The sequence below is a fragment of the Nannobrachium achirus genome (genome assembly GCF_963921795.1).
Source record: "Nannobrachium achirus genome assembly, chromosome: 12".
In the NCBI taxonomy this organism is placed as follows: domain Eukaryota; kingdom Metazoa; phylum Chordata; class Actinopteri; order Myctophiformes; family Myctophidae; genus Nannobrachium; species Nannobrachium achirus.
The window spans coordinates 65,718,445-65,735,331 of NC_137832.1; the positions used below are offsets into that span (position 1 = coordinate 65,718,445).

At 43.1% G+C, this 16,887-nt stretch overlaps 1 protein-coding gene across 1 annotated transcript in view; it reads right to left on the minus strand.

The window, feature by feature from the left end:
• The window catches only part of LOC308295802 (GDNF family receptor alpha-2-like), a gene marked incomplete at both ends in the record, with an annotated part of 317,858 nt that overhangs the window by 27,863 nt on the left and 273,108 nt on the right, over window positions 1–16,887 (minus strand). Inside the window, one exon of the mRNA XM_080738851.1 lies at window positions 14,306–14,446. Within this exon, the coding sequence (XP_080594977.1) occupies window positions 14,306–14,446 (141 nt within the window). The remainder of the gene's footprint in view (window positions 1–14,305; window positions 14,447–16,887) is intronic.

Here is a 16,887-nt window from a genome sequence, read left to right on the forward strand (position 1 = left end):
AGTTGGAATGGAGCAGTTTGTTGAGTTGAATGGAGCAGTTTGTTGAGTTGAATGGAGCAGTTTGTTGAGTTGAAATGGAGCAGTTTGTTGAGTTGAATGGAGCAGTTTGTTGAGTTGAATGGAGCAGTTTGTTGAGTTGATGGAGCAGTTTGTTGAGTTGGAATGGAGCAGTTTGTTGAGTTGAATGGAGCAGTTTGTTGAGTTGAATGGAGCAGTTTGTTGAGTTGGATGGAGCAGTTTGTTGAGTTGAAAGGAGCAGTTTGTTGAGTTGGAATGGAGCAGTTTGTTGAGTTGAAAGGAGCAGTTTGTTGAGTTGAATGGAGCAGTTTGTTGAGTTGAATGGAGCAGTTTGTTGAGTTGAATGGAGCAATTTGTTGAGTTGAATGGAGCAGTTTGTTGAGTTGGAATGGAGCAGTTTGTTGAGTTGAATGGAGCAGTTTGTTGAGTTGAAATGGAGCAGTTTGTTGAGTTGAATGGAGCAGTTTGTTGAGTTGAATGGAGCAGTTTGTTGAGTTGAATGGAGCAGTTTGTTGAGTTGAATGGAGCAGTTTGTTGAGTTGAATGGAGCAGTTTGTTGAGTTGAAATGGAGCAGTTTGTTGAGTTGAAATGGAGCAGTTTGTTGAGTTGAATGGAGCAGTTTGTTGAGTTGGATGGAGCAGTTTGTTGAGTTGGAATGGAGCAGTTTGTTGAGTTGGAATGGAGCAATTTGTTGAGTTGAAAGGAGCAGTTTGTTGAGTTGGAATGGAGCAATTTGTTGAGTTGGAATGGAGCAGTTTGTTGAGTTGAAAGGAGCAGTTTGTTGAGTTGAATGGAGCAGTTTGTTGAGTTGAATGGAGCAGTTTGTTGAGTTGAATGGAGCAGTTTGTTGAGTTGAATGGAGCAGTTTGTTGAGTTGAATGGAGCAGTTTGTTGAGTTGAATGGAGCAGTTTGTTGAGTTGAATGGAGCAGTTTGTTGAGTTGAAATGGAGCAGTTTGTTGAGTTGAATGGAGCAGTTTGTTGAGTTGGATGGAGCAGTTTGTTGAGTTGGAATGGAGCAGTTTGTTGAGTTGGAATGGAGCAATTTGTTGAGTTGAAAGGAGCAGTTTGTTGAGTTGAATGGAGCAATTTGTTGAGTTGGAATGGAGCAGTTTGTTGAGTTGAAAGGAGCAGTTTGTTGAGTTGAATGGAGCAGTTTGTTGAGTTGAATGGAGCAGTTTGTTGAGTTGAATGGAGCAGTTTGTTGAGTTGAATGGAGCAGTTTGTTGAGTTGAATGGAGCAGTTTGTTGAGTTGGAATGGAGCAGTTTGTTGAGTTGAATGGAGCAGTTTGTTGAGTTGAATGGAGCAGTTTGTTGAGTTGAATGGAGCAGTTTGTTGAGTTGGAATGGAGCAATTTGTTGAGTTGAAAGGAGCAGTTTGTTGAGTTGAATGGAGCAGTTTGTTGAGTTGGATGGAGCAGTTTGTTGAGTTGGAATGGAGCAGTTTGTTGAGTTGAATGGAGCAGTTTGTTGAGTTGGAATGGAGCAGTTTGTTGAGTTGAAAGGAGCAGTTTGTTGAGTTGAATGGAGCAGTTTGTTGAGTTGAATGGAGCAGTTTGTTGAGTTGGAATGGAGCAGTTTGTTGAGTTGGAATGGAGCAGTTTGTTGAGTTGAATGGAGCAGTTTGTTGAGTTGAATGGAGCAGTTTGTTGAGTTGAATGGAGCAGTTTGTTGAGTTGAAATGGAGCAGTTTGTTGAGTTGAATGGAGCAGTTTGTTGAGTTGATGGAGCAGTTTGTTGAGTTGGAATGGAGCAGTTTGTTGAGTTGAATGGAGCAATTTGTTGAGTTGAAAGGAGCAGTTTGTTGAGTTGGAATGGAGCAATTTGTTGAGTTGGAATGGAGCAGTTTGTTGAGTTGAAAGGAGCAGTTTGTTGAGTTGAATGGAGCAGTTTGTTGAGTTGAATGGAGCAGTTTGTTGAGTTGAATGGAGCAGTTTGTTGAGTTGAATGGAGCAGTTTGTTGAGTTGAATGGAGCAGTTTGTTGAGTTGGAATGGAGCAGTTTGTTGAGTTGAATGGAGCAGTTTGTTGAGTTGAATGGAGCAGTTTGTTGAGTTGAATGGAGCTGTTTGTTGAGTTGGAATGGAGCAATTTGTTGAGTTGAAAGGAGCAGTTTGTTGAGTTGAATGGAGCAGTTTGTTGAGTTGGATGGAGCAGTTTGTTGAGTTGGAATGGAGCAGTTTGTTGAGTTGAATGGAGCAGTTTGTTGAGTTGGAATGGAGCAGTTTGTTGAGTTGAAAGGAGCAGTTTGTTGAGTTGAATGGAGCAGTTTGTTGAGTTGAATGGAGCAGTTTGTTGAGTTGGAATGGAGCAGTTTGTTGAGTTGAAAGGAGCAGTTTGTTGAGTTGAATGGAGCAGTTTGTTGAGTTGAAAGGAGCAGTTTGTTGAGTTGAATGGAGCAGTTTGTTGAGTTGAATGGAGCAGTTTGTTGAGTTGAATGGAGCAATTTGTTGAGTTGAATGGAGCAGTTTGTTGAGTTGAATGGAGCAGTTTGTTGAGTTGAATGGAGCAGTTTGTTGAGTTGAATGGAGCAGTTTGTTGAGTTGAATGGAGCAGTTTGTTGAGTTGAATGGAGCAGTTTGTTGAGTTGAATGGAGCAATTTGTTGAGTTGAATGGAGCAGTTTGTTGAGTTGGAATGGAGCAGTTTGTTGAGTTGAAAGGAGCAGTTTGTTGAGTTGAATGGAGCAATTTGTTGAGTTGAATGGAGCAGTTTGTTGAGTTGAAAGGAGCAGTTTGTTGAGTTGAATGGAGCAGTTTGTTGAGTTGAATGGAGCAGTTTGTTGAGTTGAATGGAGCAGTTTGTTGAGTTGAATGGAGCAGTTTGTTGAGTTGAATGGAGCAGTTTGTTGAGTTGAATGGAGCAGTTTGTTGAGTTGAATGGAGCAGTTTGTTGAGTTGAAAGGAGCAGTTTGTTGAGTTGAATGGAGCAGTTTGTTGAGTTGAAAGGAGCAGTTTGTTGAGTTGAATGGAGCAGTTTGTTGAGTTGGAATGGAGCAGTTTGTTGAGTTGAAATGAGCAGTTTGTTGAGTTGAATGGAGCAGTTTGTTGAGTTGAATGGAGCAGTTTGTTGAGTTGAATGGAGCAGTTTGTTGAGTTGAATGGAGCAGTTTGTTGAGTTGAAAGGAGCAGTTTGTTGAGTTGAAAGGAGCAGTTTGTTGAGTTGAAAGGAGCAGTTTGTTGAGTTGAAAGGAGCAGTTTGTTGAGTTGAATGGAGCAGTTTGTTGAGTTGAAAGGAGCAGTTTGTTGAGTTGAAAGGAGCAGTTTGTTGAGTTGAATGGAGCAGTTTGTTGAGTTGAATGGAGCAGTTTGTTGAGTTGAATGGAGCAGTTTGTTGAGTTGAATGGAGCAGTTTGTTGAGTTGAATGGAGCAATTTGTTGAGTTGAATGGAGCAGTTTGTTGAGTTGAATGGAGCAGTTTGTTGAGTTGAATGGAGCAGTTTGTTGAGTTGAATGGAGCAGTTTGTTGAGTTGGGATGGAGCAGTTTGTTGAGTTGAATGGAGCAGTTTGTTGAGTTGAATGGAGCAGTTTGTTGAGTTGAAAGGAGCAGTTTGTTGAGTTGAAAGGAGCAGTTTGTTGAGTTGAATGGAGCAGTTTGTTGAGTTGAATGGAGCAGTTTGTTGAGTTGAATGGAGCAGTTTGTTGAGTTGAATGGAGCAGTTTGTTGAGTTGAATGGAGCAATTTGTTGAGTTGAATGGAGCAGTTTGTTGAGTTGAATGGAGCAGTTTGTTGAGTTGAATGGAGCAGTTTGTTGAGTTGAATGGAGCAGTTTGTTGAGTTGGGATGGAGCAGTTTGTTGAGTTGAAAGGAGCAGTTTGTTGAGTTGCCATTTGAGGATTTCTGCAAAAAATCCTCCATTTCCATTGAAATGCATTGGCAGAATCCGACCTCATAGGTAGAATTAAAATGCAGTGTGACGGTGCACTTAGGGTTAAAAAAACTAAAAAACAAATATCCTTTGTGGGGAAAAAAACATTTAGAAAATTACTGTCCTAAAACATGGATGTCCTCAGAAGTTCAGAAATACTGCAAAAATGTGTGTGTGTACGTGGGCCTGTAAGTGTGCGTGTGCCTGTAAGCCTGTAAGCGTGTGTGTGTGTGTGTGTGTGTGTGTGTGTGTGTGTGTGTGTGTGTGTGTGTGTGTGTGTGTGTTCGTGCATGTGTACATGTGTGTGTGTGTGTGTGTGTGTGTGTGTGTGTGTGTGTGTGTGTGTGTGTGTGTGTGTGTGTGTGCGTCTGCAAAAAAAAACATGGTGTGATAAATCTGTCTCCAGTCAGCTTTCCTGCTAGATATGGTAGAAACGGTAGAAACGAGTACCTTTCAACCGCTCTTCCATTTAGAGCACCGCCGCTGCCGCTTGTTTCCCTTTGTTGGCCGCGAAGGGAAAGCCGACGGCATTTAATTGCTTTGCAACCACCTCCACTGTAAGGTCAGATGACTGTGAATAGATGTATGACTGATCAGAATCGCTGAGTGGAAACCTCGTATAGTACAGTATGTACAGTATGTACTGTATGTACAGTATGTACAGTATGTACAGTATGTCCAGAGAGGAAATAACAGAAACAGCAGATCTACGGTGCATTGTTGTTTTTGACAGCAAATTTTAATTTAGTTTCAGTCATAGTCTTTTGAATAAAATGCCATTTAGTTTTAGTCATAATTTAGTCACCTGAATAGTATTAGTTTTAGTACAATTTTAGTTTAGGCGACTAAATCTACAGTTGATTTAGTCGACTAAAATGTATTTTGGCAGCGCGACGCGTTGCGAGCTCGTAGATCGGCTATTTTCCCACCTGAGAGCAACCAAACATAAAATGACTCTCTTCTCCATAACGTTTTAGTCTAGTTTTTATTTTGTTGACGAAATCGTCAATATATTTAGTCTTAGTTTTAGTCACCACATACAGCTTAGTTTTTGTTTAGTTTTTATTTAGTTTTCGTCAGTGAAAAAAAACAGTCGACAAACATTTTTCGTCATAGTTTTAGTCGACGAAATCAACACTGGTGCAATGTGAGCTTGTAGATCAGATCATTTTCACACATTTTGCTTGACAATTTGAACTTTGCCAAGGAAGACGTCACCTTGGGACGGAGGTTTGACTGGCAGAGGGAGCTGATGGTGACTTGGAGGGATGAGTTATTCTGTCACCGTGGTGACATTAACTCAAACAGCGATGAATCGGTTGAAGCCGACTTCACAACGCTCTGCACTGCGACTCGCTCACACCTCTCGTGGCTCAAGTCCGCTTTAGACGCTGCGTCTCTGCCGTTTTAACTGTTTTTTGTTTTTGTTACCTTTACGTCTTGAGAACGGCACTTACACATTCCTGGAGGGAGGAAGTGGCCATGACTGGAAGGGAAGCCCCGCCCCTTACAGTCCAATGTTTGACGTTTGGTCACATTTTGTCTCAAGATGCCACAATGAGAGTGTGTTGACTTTTCCTTTTAAAAAAGTTGAAATGTGGAGGTTTTTGCCCGACAACAACCGATAAAAGGAGAAAAGCTAATTTCCTCTCCTTTTGCACAAAAGGACAAGTGGGAGAGCGTTGGGACCACACACACACACACACACACACACACACACACACACACACACACACACACACACACACACACACACACACACACACACACACACACACACACACTGACAAGCACACACATGTGCACACAGACCCACACACACACACGCACACGCACACGCACACACATACTGTACACTCACACCGGGCACACTTAACAGGTACATGAAAAGGCCTTCATGTTTGTCATTGAACTAAACGTTCCAGGTTTATGAAAAAAAAAACTGAAAACGACGTCTGTTGCAGAAAAAAGAAAGGCGTGGATAAAAGCTCAAAGTTCTCCCAGTCGAGACGCGCCGAGACGCTGAAGCAACGAAACAACCTTTAAATAAAGCGTAGGAGCAACAAAGAGCTGGCGAGGAGAGCAGGGAGATGTGATGTTTTTTTCTTCAATCCGTTCGTCAGGGTTTTTCTCTGCTGGCTTTGGCAGCAGCCGTGCTGCACGGTTGATTCTGACAGCAAATCTAGTTTTAGTCTTTGGAATAAAATTCCATTAATTTTAGTCATCTGAAATGTATTAGTCTTAGTCTAGTTTAATACCAGTAAGACTCCCTAATCTGGAGATAAGCTACCGTCAGGTCACATACACAAACTTTAGAAGGCGATGGTAGCCAATCAGGAGGGAATATGGGAAATGGGACAGATCCATATTGATGACATGACTTTAGACATACTGTGTACCGCTTTGTGTGATGTTAGGGCAAAATCGTTGGAGCTGTGTCCAAAAAAATGTGTTTTGCAATAATCTGCCTCATGGTGGCGCTAGAAGAGGGCCATGTGAGAAATCAGGGCTGGAGGTTGTGGTTTGGCAGCAAGGAGTGTGTGTGAAAAGTTTGACATGGATAGAGGCAACGGTGGCGGAACACAGAGTGATAAATCAAACTGTTCCACTGCGATCCACAGAGGATGTTTTAACTGCACCCAAACGTTCTGCCCGGGGGGGGGGGGGGGCACCCAAACGTTCCGCATGTTGATTAAAGCTTGTTGCCGACAGCGATTCCACTTTTTTTCTTTTAATGACTCCGGTTAAAGTTTGCTTTTTAAACCTCCTGGGCTTCACACAGCCCCTGCATCGCCCCCTACCTGCAGGGACAGATGGTGCAACGCAGAGAGGGAGGGACTTAGTAGGGCTGGGAATTTTAAATATATCGAAAGTGATATTTTCTTAATCGATTAACCGAATGAATCTAGTCTAGCTCATGTCGAATCATCGATTTACAAGGTTTCTTTTTTGTAAATTTCTTCCTATCAACAAATTAACACAAAACTATTCTAATGGATTGTTAAACTGATTACCGTAGTCTAATTAACCCTGTATTATTATTCATTATACAAAGGTGGCGTACCAAAATAACTAAAAATAGCCAATTGCGTTGAAGCATGACACAGCACGTTGTGAGCTTGTAGATCTGCTATTTTCACTATCAAAAAATAAATCTTTCATTAATCATAATCAATGGCAAAAGCTTGAAATAATCCCATGATATTGATTTGAGGTCATATCGCACATGCAGCCCTAGGAAGGGGGGAGGGAGAGAGCCAGAGGAAAAAGGCATTTCTGCCTGTGTACCGGTACATATGTGTAGGCTACTTTAGCCCCTTTTCCACTGGCCCAACACCCCACCACTCCACACCACACTACCCACTTGTGCCAGGTTTTCCACTGGAAGAACCTGGGTAGAGTGGTGTGAAAGTGGTACTAAACGTGGTACTAAAAAATATCCAATCTAGAGTAGGTCTGAGCTAGGCCAAACGGGGCCAAACACTTCATAATGACTGATCACTCAATGACTTTTCATTTAGACCACCAGGATATAGTTGTAATACATGATAATATATTCTATTGTGTTATGACCACTATTATAATCTATTATAGTGTATTATAATTATCATAGTAATTCATTAATACTTTATAGTGTATTATATAATCACAGTTATAATTCATTATAGTGTATTATAATTTAGGATAGTTGTAATACAAATATTGTATTATCAGTTAAAAGGGTAAATTTGTTTCTTACCGATAGGGGTACTTTTGTGTAATGGAAAATGTAGATATTTTGATGTGGTGTGGTGTGGTGTGGTGTGGTGTGGTGTGGTGTGGTGTGGTGTGGCGCTAAAGCTGTAGTCTAAAAGGGGCTTTATTGTAGTTAGTGTGTGCATGTGTGCTTAGCGTGTAAAAAAAAACTATTTGTGTGTGTGTGTGTGTGTGTGTGTGTGTGTGTGTGTGTGTGTGTGTGTGTGTGTGTGTGTGTGTGTGTGCGCGCGAGAGAGAGAGGAACGTGATTTGGCTACTACTATTCGCATAATGTATAAGCTCGCATTTATTTATTTTTCTTCTACTTTCCTTCCAGCTCCGCGGGCATTTTATCTTCCACATGAATGCTACAGAATAGCAAGACTTAAAAACTTCCCCATCTAGGAATGTCCAATCTTTTTTTCTTTCTTTAAAACCCCTCAGGGCCGGATCAGAACACGGAGAGCATAGGCGGTGTGTATACGTACGTACAGGGGCGTCACAAGGTGGGGGGGGGGGGGAAGTGGGACTGAGTTACCAGGGCCCAAGGTGGAGGGGGCCCGAATTATTTTATAGTTTCTAACTATTGAAAAATAGCAGATATACAAGCTCACAGCACGGCACCGAGTGCCGCACTGCGAGCTTGTAGATCTGCTATTTTTGAAAAGTCATGTGCCAATCTTTGAATATGTGTAGTTTTTTAAGCGGACATTTGTAACTCAAATTTTGCTTCTGGGGGGGGGGGGTGGAAGCTGGAACTAAATATTTCGAGATGGGGGGTCTGTGGACAAATACATATCATTTTGGGGGGTCCTTCACATGAAAAGGTTTGAGCACCACTGGCATAGAAACATATATATATATATATATATATATATATATATATATATTTTTTAAAGAACCATTAGAAGGATTTGAATATATTCAAAGACTTTCACGATTTTTCTAAAATAGCAAGTGCCGCGCTGTGAGCTTGTTTTTCAATAGTTTTAAAGCACAAACTGTGAGTGAATCCTTGTACCTCTCAGGGCCCAGAGTTTGGTGCGACACCCCTGCGTTCACTGACTGTACGTACAGTATGTACAGTATGTACAGTATGTACAGTATACACAGTATGTACAGTATGTACCGACTGTGTGCTGATATATACACGGCTTGTATTGGAATAACGCTTCCATTCTTCTTCTTTTCCCTCCTGCGCGCGCGGAGAAATGATAACCTGTTATAACAGTCCTTTCATTCTGCTGCCTGGGCAGGAATGGTTTTGGCGGGGAGAGAAGATGACAGAGGAGAGAGGAGAGGATGACAGAGGAGAGGATGACAGAGGCGTGAAGGCAGCAGCCTGGTAGTATTAGGACTAGTAGCAGGTTTTATGAATACGATTTGTCTCTAGTTTATTCTAGCGTATACACCGTATATTCATACTTTTCTGTAAAGAGTGTTTTTTCTCTCCCCACCCGACCGCCCGCCGTCGTGTGCGTTCGATCACCTCCCTTGTGCGCCGGAGAGTAAAAAAAAAAAAAAACCTTGCTCTCCATCTCCGGCAGTTTATGTACCCCCCCCCCCCCCCTCCCCCCACTGCAGAGGAGAGGAGAGGAGAGCAGAGGAGAGGAGAGGAGCAGCATTTCTTTTTTTTGTGTGTTATTTTTCAGACCGCCTCCTCCTCAGCCTCATCCCTCATCCTGCAAGCTCAGCGGAAAACGTTCGAGTCGAGCAATCAATTGAAACGCTCCGAAAGCATTATACCCCCCCCCCCCCCCCCCCCCACGCACAATGGAACATGTTTCAAGGCGAACGCTGCCTCGTGTAAAAAAGCGGGTGCGATCATGACACCGTTTGTTGCGCACGGCGCAGTATAACGTTGGGCGTGCGGGCGGGCTGGCGGGCGGGAGGGGGGGGGGGGGGGGGAAGCCGCCAAGGCATCATCAGGACGCCGCCCAAGGTGAGCTCTGGTGATGGCGCTGTGCTCTGGTGATGGCGCTGTGCTCTGGTGATGGCGCTGTGCTCTGGCAGCCTTGTTGCTTTTTCTTTTTCCATGTAGAAGTTGCATATCGTCGCTGAAAGAATCCTCTTATCTCCATGTTCTAACTTTTTATTTGATGTTTTTGTCTCGTGAATGAACGCCTAGGGGTGGGCCATATGGTGATAAATATCATTGAGACGATACTATGGCTCCACGATATGCCTTTTCAGAGGTATCATATATCGTGATACAATGAATTGTTAATACAGAGATTCATTGCCGAATTCATTTAAACCTGCATTTTGGTCTGAATCTGTAGTTCTCAAACTTTACAATGGCAAGGTCTCCCCTTAACACTGGCAGTTTGCAAATGAAACTTCTTATTCTGTCAGAGTTACATCCTTGTAAGGGTCAATTTAGACCTCCCAAAAGGAACCCAGAGAGTCCCTGGACCCCACTTTGAGGACCACTGGTCTAAATGGTCTCTCCTTTTCATTTTAGTTTGTTACCTTGTAGGTTGTTGTACTGTTAAGTAACGCCCATCCCTATGAACGCCCCTATTTGGTCATACTACAGTGAACGCCACTATTTGGTCATACTACAGTGTCTCCCAAAACCATCAAAAGTGGCAGAACCGCGGTGGGAAGCAGCGACTCGTTGAATTTAAATCATGAAAATTAACAGTTTTGGACATATGAAGGTTTCCACCCTACAATGTTAGCGTGCGTGCGTTTGTGCGTGTGTGCGTGCGTGTGTGTGTGTGTGTTGTGCGTGCGTGCGTGCGTGTGTGCATGTGTTGACGACATCAGACAGTGTGGAGGATATGCGTTTGTAGCAGTCGTGTACAATTTGCACTCGTACGAGATCTATTCCCCCCCCCCCTAAGGGATATATAAGTCCCTTTAACCCGCTAAGATTGAACGCCATGCAAATGGTTTCTTTTGTATTAAAAGAAGAAAGTCGGGGCAGGAAAAGATCTTCTCGCCCAAAGGAAGGAAAGGAAGCATGGATGGATGGGGGGGGGAAGTGATTACTTTTTCCTTAAAGAACATTTAATTCCAACGTAATCAGCGGAGAGGAGACGGGGCTTTCCCTGGTTGGAGTCGTATCAAACGGACCGTATACACACACACATATATATATATATATATATATATATATATATATATATATATATACATACACGGACGGATGATTTCCCTCCGGGAAACTTTCTTTTTTTTATATATACTTTATTGAGTCCGCCAGCATGCAACACATCAAATAATAATTTCATTGTCACTGCTCATTCACATACATATCGTCAAATGCCATGTCCCTTAGTGTGGACATCTTGACCCTTTTTTTTTCTTTTTTTTTAATGTACTCTGCGTTGTGCTCGCACCGAAAACACTGTGTATCGTGACAACCCTGCTATTGTACAGGGACCATAAACATCTTATCTTATCATAGGTGATTCTGCTAGCCCTGCTTACCCTTACCAATAGCCTACCATTCTGTATGGAACAATGAGCGATATGAAGAGGCTTATTATAGATCAGATTTCCTTTAGGATTAGCCTACAGTAGGTGTAATACTGTAGCCTAATTCAGGTGTAGGACCTGTAGTGTTTGTTTTCTAGTGATTACTTACTCCATAGAGACTTGAGTTAGTAAAAAAAAGAATGGGCCTAAAAAGAGTCTCCTCAAATTATTGACTTAGAAATGCGACAAAAACAAAAAATAAATATTATTGAACTCAAGTCTCCACATGGACAGAAACATTTTCATTTTGGGGGTGAAGTACTCCTTTAAAGATGGGGTGACATGGGGTGATTCCTTCCTTGTTTCCCTCCTTCACCCCCCCCCCCCCCCCCCCCCACCCCACCACCATGGCAGGGTGCACTTCAGTCCAACACAACAGGCCTCTCCCAGACACAGACGTATCATCATCATCGTCATCGCAGGGCTTTACGCAATCTGACATAAAACCATGAAAGATGCAGGAGCATCTCATCTCTCAACTTCTCACTCCTCTGCTGGTTGCTCCCTGGGCTCGGCTCGGGCCCTGACAGCTCAGCAGCGCCGCACGCTACCGCATCACCATCACACCACGCGCCCGTGAACCACATCAATATTACATGACCGCCAGACAACATTCTCTTTCTCTTTTCTTAGTATCGTGTGTGCTTTGGGAGGATTCCGTCTATGTCGGGCGTAAACCTCATATCAAGAGTATACGAAAGCCTTAAAAATGATTATACTATTGAAATCTTGCTACAAAATAATGAATTACATCATGCCAGCAAAAGACACAAACCTTGGTCAAACAATTAACTCCAGCGCAGCTGGACTGACTCTGGACTCTGAAGCACTAGTACTAAGTGACCAGCCCAGCTCTCTTCAAAGTTACTTTAAACCATCATTTATTGTATTGCATTCTCAGCCAATTTATGATTAAGCCTTCTCTGCATTCTGCATGTTCTTGTCAGGAGTGACGACTTGCCCACGTCATCCTTTCATCATTCACTTCCTATTTCAGTGGATTATCTTAATGAACGTTCCAGTCGCTTAATAATTGTGATTACTTGAGGATGACTTTTCTAAGAAGTTACTTTGGACCAACTTACTAACCAACTGAGCTATAATCTAATCTAGCTCTAGATCTCAGAAAACCCAACCAACCCTTAAGACAAACCAGGGTTCTCACTGTTGGATTGTTATACCAGTAATTCAACCCTAACAGTTCTCAGCTCAAAATCGATGAATTCTTAATGACTGGATCACAGAGGCAGCGGGCAGCAGCCTACTCCACTTGAGGTAACGAGTGATTCACATCCAGGACGTCTTTATAATGGATGTGATTTCTCCATCACGACGCTTTGCCATCCAAGTACTCACACAAACTTTGCACTGTAGCAACTTCTCAGAGTAATGAATGATGCTGCACAGAGGCAGCAGACAGCTGCCTGCCTGGTGAGTGCACTGGGTCACCGTGACCACAGTGTGACAGTCAGGCTCTGCAAATCAACCATGGTAACACTTAATGTGCTTATTTGACTTGTTAAAAGCAACATTTTATTAAGACATGACAGCAATATGGGTGCAAAATGTAAAAGTTAATATCTATAATTAAAAGAATATATTTAATAAAAATAATTGTATTTTATTTACAAACCGAATAGTGGGGGCAGCCACGTTTATTCAAATAAAAAATTCGAATAGGTGCACACCCCTAGTTGTAAATTAGTTTTACAAAGTTTACTAAATATAATTTGACAGTGAAACGTGCACGTGTCCACAACTGGTAGGGCCCTCATCAAGTCACCTTTGGCCTGGTCTTCATGGCCAGACAGTGTTCTGCTTCTGGTCATACAGTCTGGACCAATGGAAGCTCTGATTCTTCTGGTCAAACAGTCTGGACCAATGGAAGCTCTGATTCTTCTGGTCAAACAGTCTGGACCAATGGAAGCTCTGATTCTTCTGGTCATACAGTCTGGACCAATGGAAGCTCTGATTCTTCTGGTCAAACAGTCTGGACCAATGGAAGCTCTGATTCTTCTGGTCATACAGTCTGGACCAATGGAAGCTCTGATTCTTCTGGTCAAACAGTCTGGACCAATGGAAGCTCTGATTCTTCTGGTCATACAGTCTGGACCAATGGAAGCTCTGATCCTGAACAAGCGATAAGGCGGATGTGAAGCCTCCTCCCCGCTTCCGTTTCGTCTTCACAGCCGCACAGATTTATCCTAATATAAATATTTATCATCTAAGCATATCGTTACTGTCGGTCACAACCTCGTATCCCCAAGTATCAAATGTGTACGTTTTATCGTAAAGCAAAGCCCTGCTTCATCATACAGGCCTGTCGCACAAAACTATTGACACTAGCAGATCTACAAGCACACAACGCCTCGGCATTGTGTAGCTGATTATAGCCGGTAGCGGGTTGCATTGGTGGGGTCTGGTGTGGTGTGGTGTGGTGTGGTGTGGAGTGGAGTGGTGTGGACAGAGTCTCACTCAGGCAAGTGGAGTGGAGTGGAGTGGAGTGGAGTGGTGTGGTGTGGTGTGGACAGAGTCTCACTCAGGCAGGTGTTTTGGGGTGGAGTGGAGTGGAGTGGAGTGGTGTGGTGTGGTGTGGAGTGGAGTGGAGTGGAGTGGAGTGGTGTGGAGTGGAGTGGTGTGGACAGAGTCTCACTCAGGCAAGTGGAGTGGAGTGGAGTGGAGTGGAGTGGAGTGGAGTGGAGTGGAGTGGAGTGGTGTGGAGTGGAGTGGTGTGGACAGAGTCTCACTCAGGCAAGTGGAGTGGAGTGGAGTGGAGTGGAGTGGAGTGGAGTGGTGTGGTGTGGTGTGGTGTGGTGTGATGTGGTGTGGTGTGGTGTGGTGTGGAGTGGTGTGGTGCAGAGAGAGTCTCACTCAGGCAGGTGTTTGGGGTGGAGTGGTGTGGAGTGGAGTGGTGTGGAGTGGTGTGGGGTGGGGTGGAGTGGAGTGGTGTGGTGTGGTGTGGAGTGGAGTGGAGTGGAGTGGTGTGGTGTGGTGTGGTGTGGTGTGGTGTGGGGTGGGGTGGGGTGGGGTGGAGTGGGGTGGGGTGGGGTGGAGTGGAGTGGGGTGGTGTGGTGTGGAGTGGTGTGGTGTGGTGTGGTGCAGACAGAGTCTCACCCAGGCAGGTGTTTTGGGGTGGGGTGGAGTGGTGTGGTGTGGTGTGGTGTGGTGTGGTGTGGGGTGGTGCAGACAGAGTCTCACTCAGGCAGGTGTTTTCAGTGAAGTCCTGCAGGAAGTTGATGCATTCCTCTTCCTGGTTGCCGCTGCCCCTACAGGTGCACCAGGGACTGACCGTCCAGTTGGAGAAGCTGCTGTCCACGTAGTTGGGAGTCATGTCCGTTCCTGGAACACACACACACACACACACACACACACACACACACACACACACACACACACACACACACACACACACACACACACACACACACATTATTGTTGCTGTCGTCTGCAGGAAACCTCACATAGATCTCCATATTTCAATGTTCCATGTTTTTCCCCCCGTAGATTTATGCCCTACTCCATCATACACACTCAGATCCACAAGCTCACAACGCTTCATGCTGTGATGCGTTGTGAGCTTGTGGATCGGCTATTTTCACTATTTTAAAACGTGTTTTTTAAGATGATATATTAACTCATAGGTCCACGACGTGCCAACACATCAATGTCTTTGATGTCTCCCTGTGCCCATTGACGTGTTTGACGCGTTGTACAGTAAACTGTATTAATCTGTAGCTACTGTAACAGGCTACCGCGGTGAAGAGAAACACTCCAATTCCCAAAATGCATCACAAGATCACGTGACGGGGAAGTCCTGTCTCCCTCATTCACATCAGTGTTACGCTGCTGCACAAACGTGCATTTTTCTCCTAATCTAACTTTTAAATCACCTTCATGTTTAACTCTTATTGTGCCGATCCCGAACTAGTTCAGCTTTATTTCGGCCTTTTGATCGGCCGGTGTGCCGATCCCGAACTAGTTCGGCTTTTTATATAAAATGATTTAAAGGACCTACACCATGAATTTTCACTTTTTCTATTTTAAAACCTTTTTTTGGGGTCCCACTGGCACCTTCTATCCTCACAAAGTCCTATTTCTGACCATTGTGTCTTTCTCTGGTTTTGGGAAGACAGAGATGAAAAGCTTTCCACGGGTTCTCAGAACAGTGCTGTTCTGAGAGTTGATCCATGTGACGTCACACGGATTCCCGTTTTTTTTTTTTTCAATAATTTTTTTTTTTTCAAAAAATTTTCTTTTTTTCAAAACATTCTTTTTTTCAATTTTTTTTTCAAAAAACCTTTTTTTTTCAAAAAACTAAAAACTTTTTTTTTTCAAAAAACTTTTTTTCAAAAACTTTTTTTTCAAAAAACTTTTTTTTTTCAAAAAACTTTTTTTTTTTTTCAAAAAACTTCTTTTTTTTTCAAAAAACTTCTTTTTTTTTCAAAAAACTTCTTTTTTTTCTCAAACATTTTTTTTCAAAACATTTTTTTTTTTTTTACTTTTTTTTTTATACATAAATACAATGCAGGTGGGGTTGATTGTCTAATGTAGATTAACTTTCTGTAATGTCTGGTCTAGCAACGGTCGCCCTGTGTCATTTGACAGTAGGCCTATAACATACAACATAGGCCTACAGTAGGCTATAATCAGAGCTGCAACATTATCCTATTTTTGTATTGGCCCAATATTAACATTATTTGTTGTCAACGTGGGGTCCGGGGAGGAGTGAAGAGGAGGGGAGGGGGGAGGGGTGGAAAAACCCCACTAGATGCGCCCCTGAGCAAACAGAGGCCGTTTTGGTATTGCAGCTGGAGAGCCTCATTATAGTAGAGCTAGAACAAACAAAAAGAAAGGTCAGAGTGTTTGTTGAGGGTTAAAACCTGTCTAAGACTCAATTTTGAGCATATATTTATACAAAAAATATAGTTTTAAAAGCATGGTGTAGGCCCTTTAAACACCCAGAGGCCTTACTGAAGCACCGGGCCTGCCGATATTTGCCGTCCACTCCAATGCAATCCAGCATCTTTAGAGCTCATTTTCTCTGTTCCATGTCTATCCATGAGGTGCGCAAGGTTTAATCACGGCTAAATCGCCGAAAATTGGGCTTCTAAAATGCTTGGTAGCCAATAGCTAACTTCAAGCTAACTTCATCCTGTTCCTGTTCATGACACAAAGGAAAGTGTTGTGCATATACAGCGTATGTCTATGGTGGATTCTCTGGCCATTGGGCGCCCTCATGTGGTGATTCCGGGCACTGGATGAGTTAAAACGCGGCCTTCTCTACCGGCCGTCACAAAATCACTGCGGCCCTCGATTGTTCGAAAACTGTCCTGACTGAAAGAAAACACTATCGTGAAAAGTAAACATGACATACTTAGATTACATTTACTCAGATTACTTTTTTGCCAGGACTTCAAAAGAAGGTAAAATTGCGGGTTGCCATGGGCACCTGCAGGGGCGCTGGAAGTGGGGTGCTGAGGGAGCTGCAGCTCCCCTGGTGATGGGGAGGAATTTTTTTTATTTTATTTTATTTTTTTAAATAAGCCTATATATACACACACACAGAGCTATATTAAAACAATAATGTATTTGACTTTGGGGAATAAAATATGTTGAAAAAAGGTATTTGATTATCACATGGTGACCTAATCACATGGTCACCTTGCCACTTCCGGTCAGAAGGGAAGTCAAATTTAAATCCTGCTTTGATGGCACACCAAAGTCTATTTATTTGAGAACTAGAAACTGTCTATAGGCTCATTGTTGCAAACTAACACCGT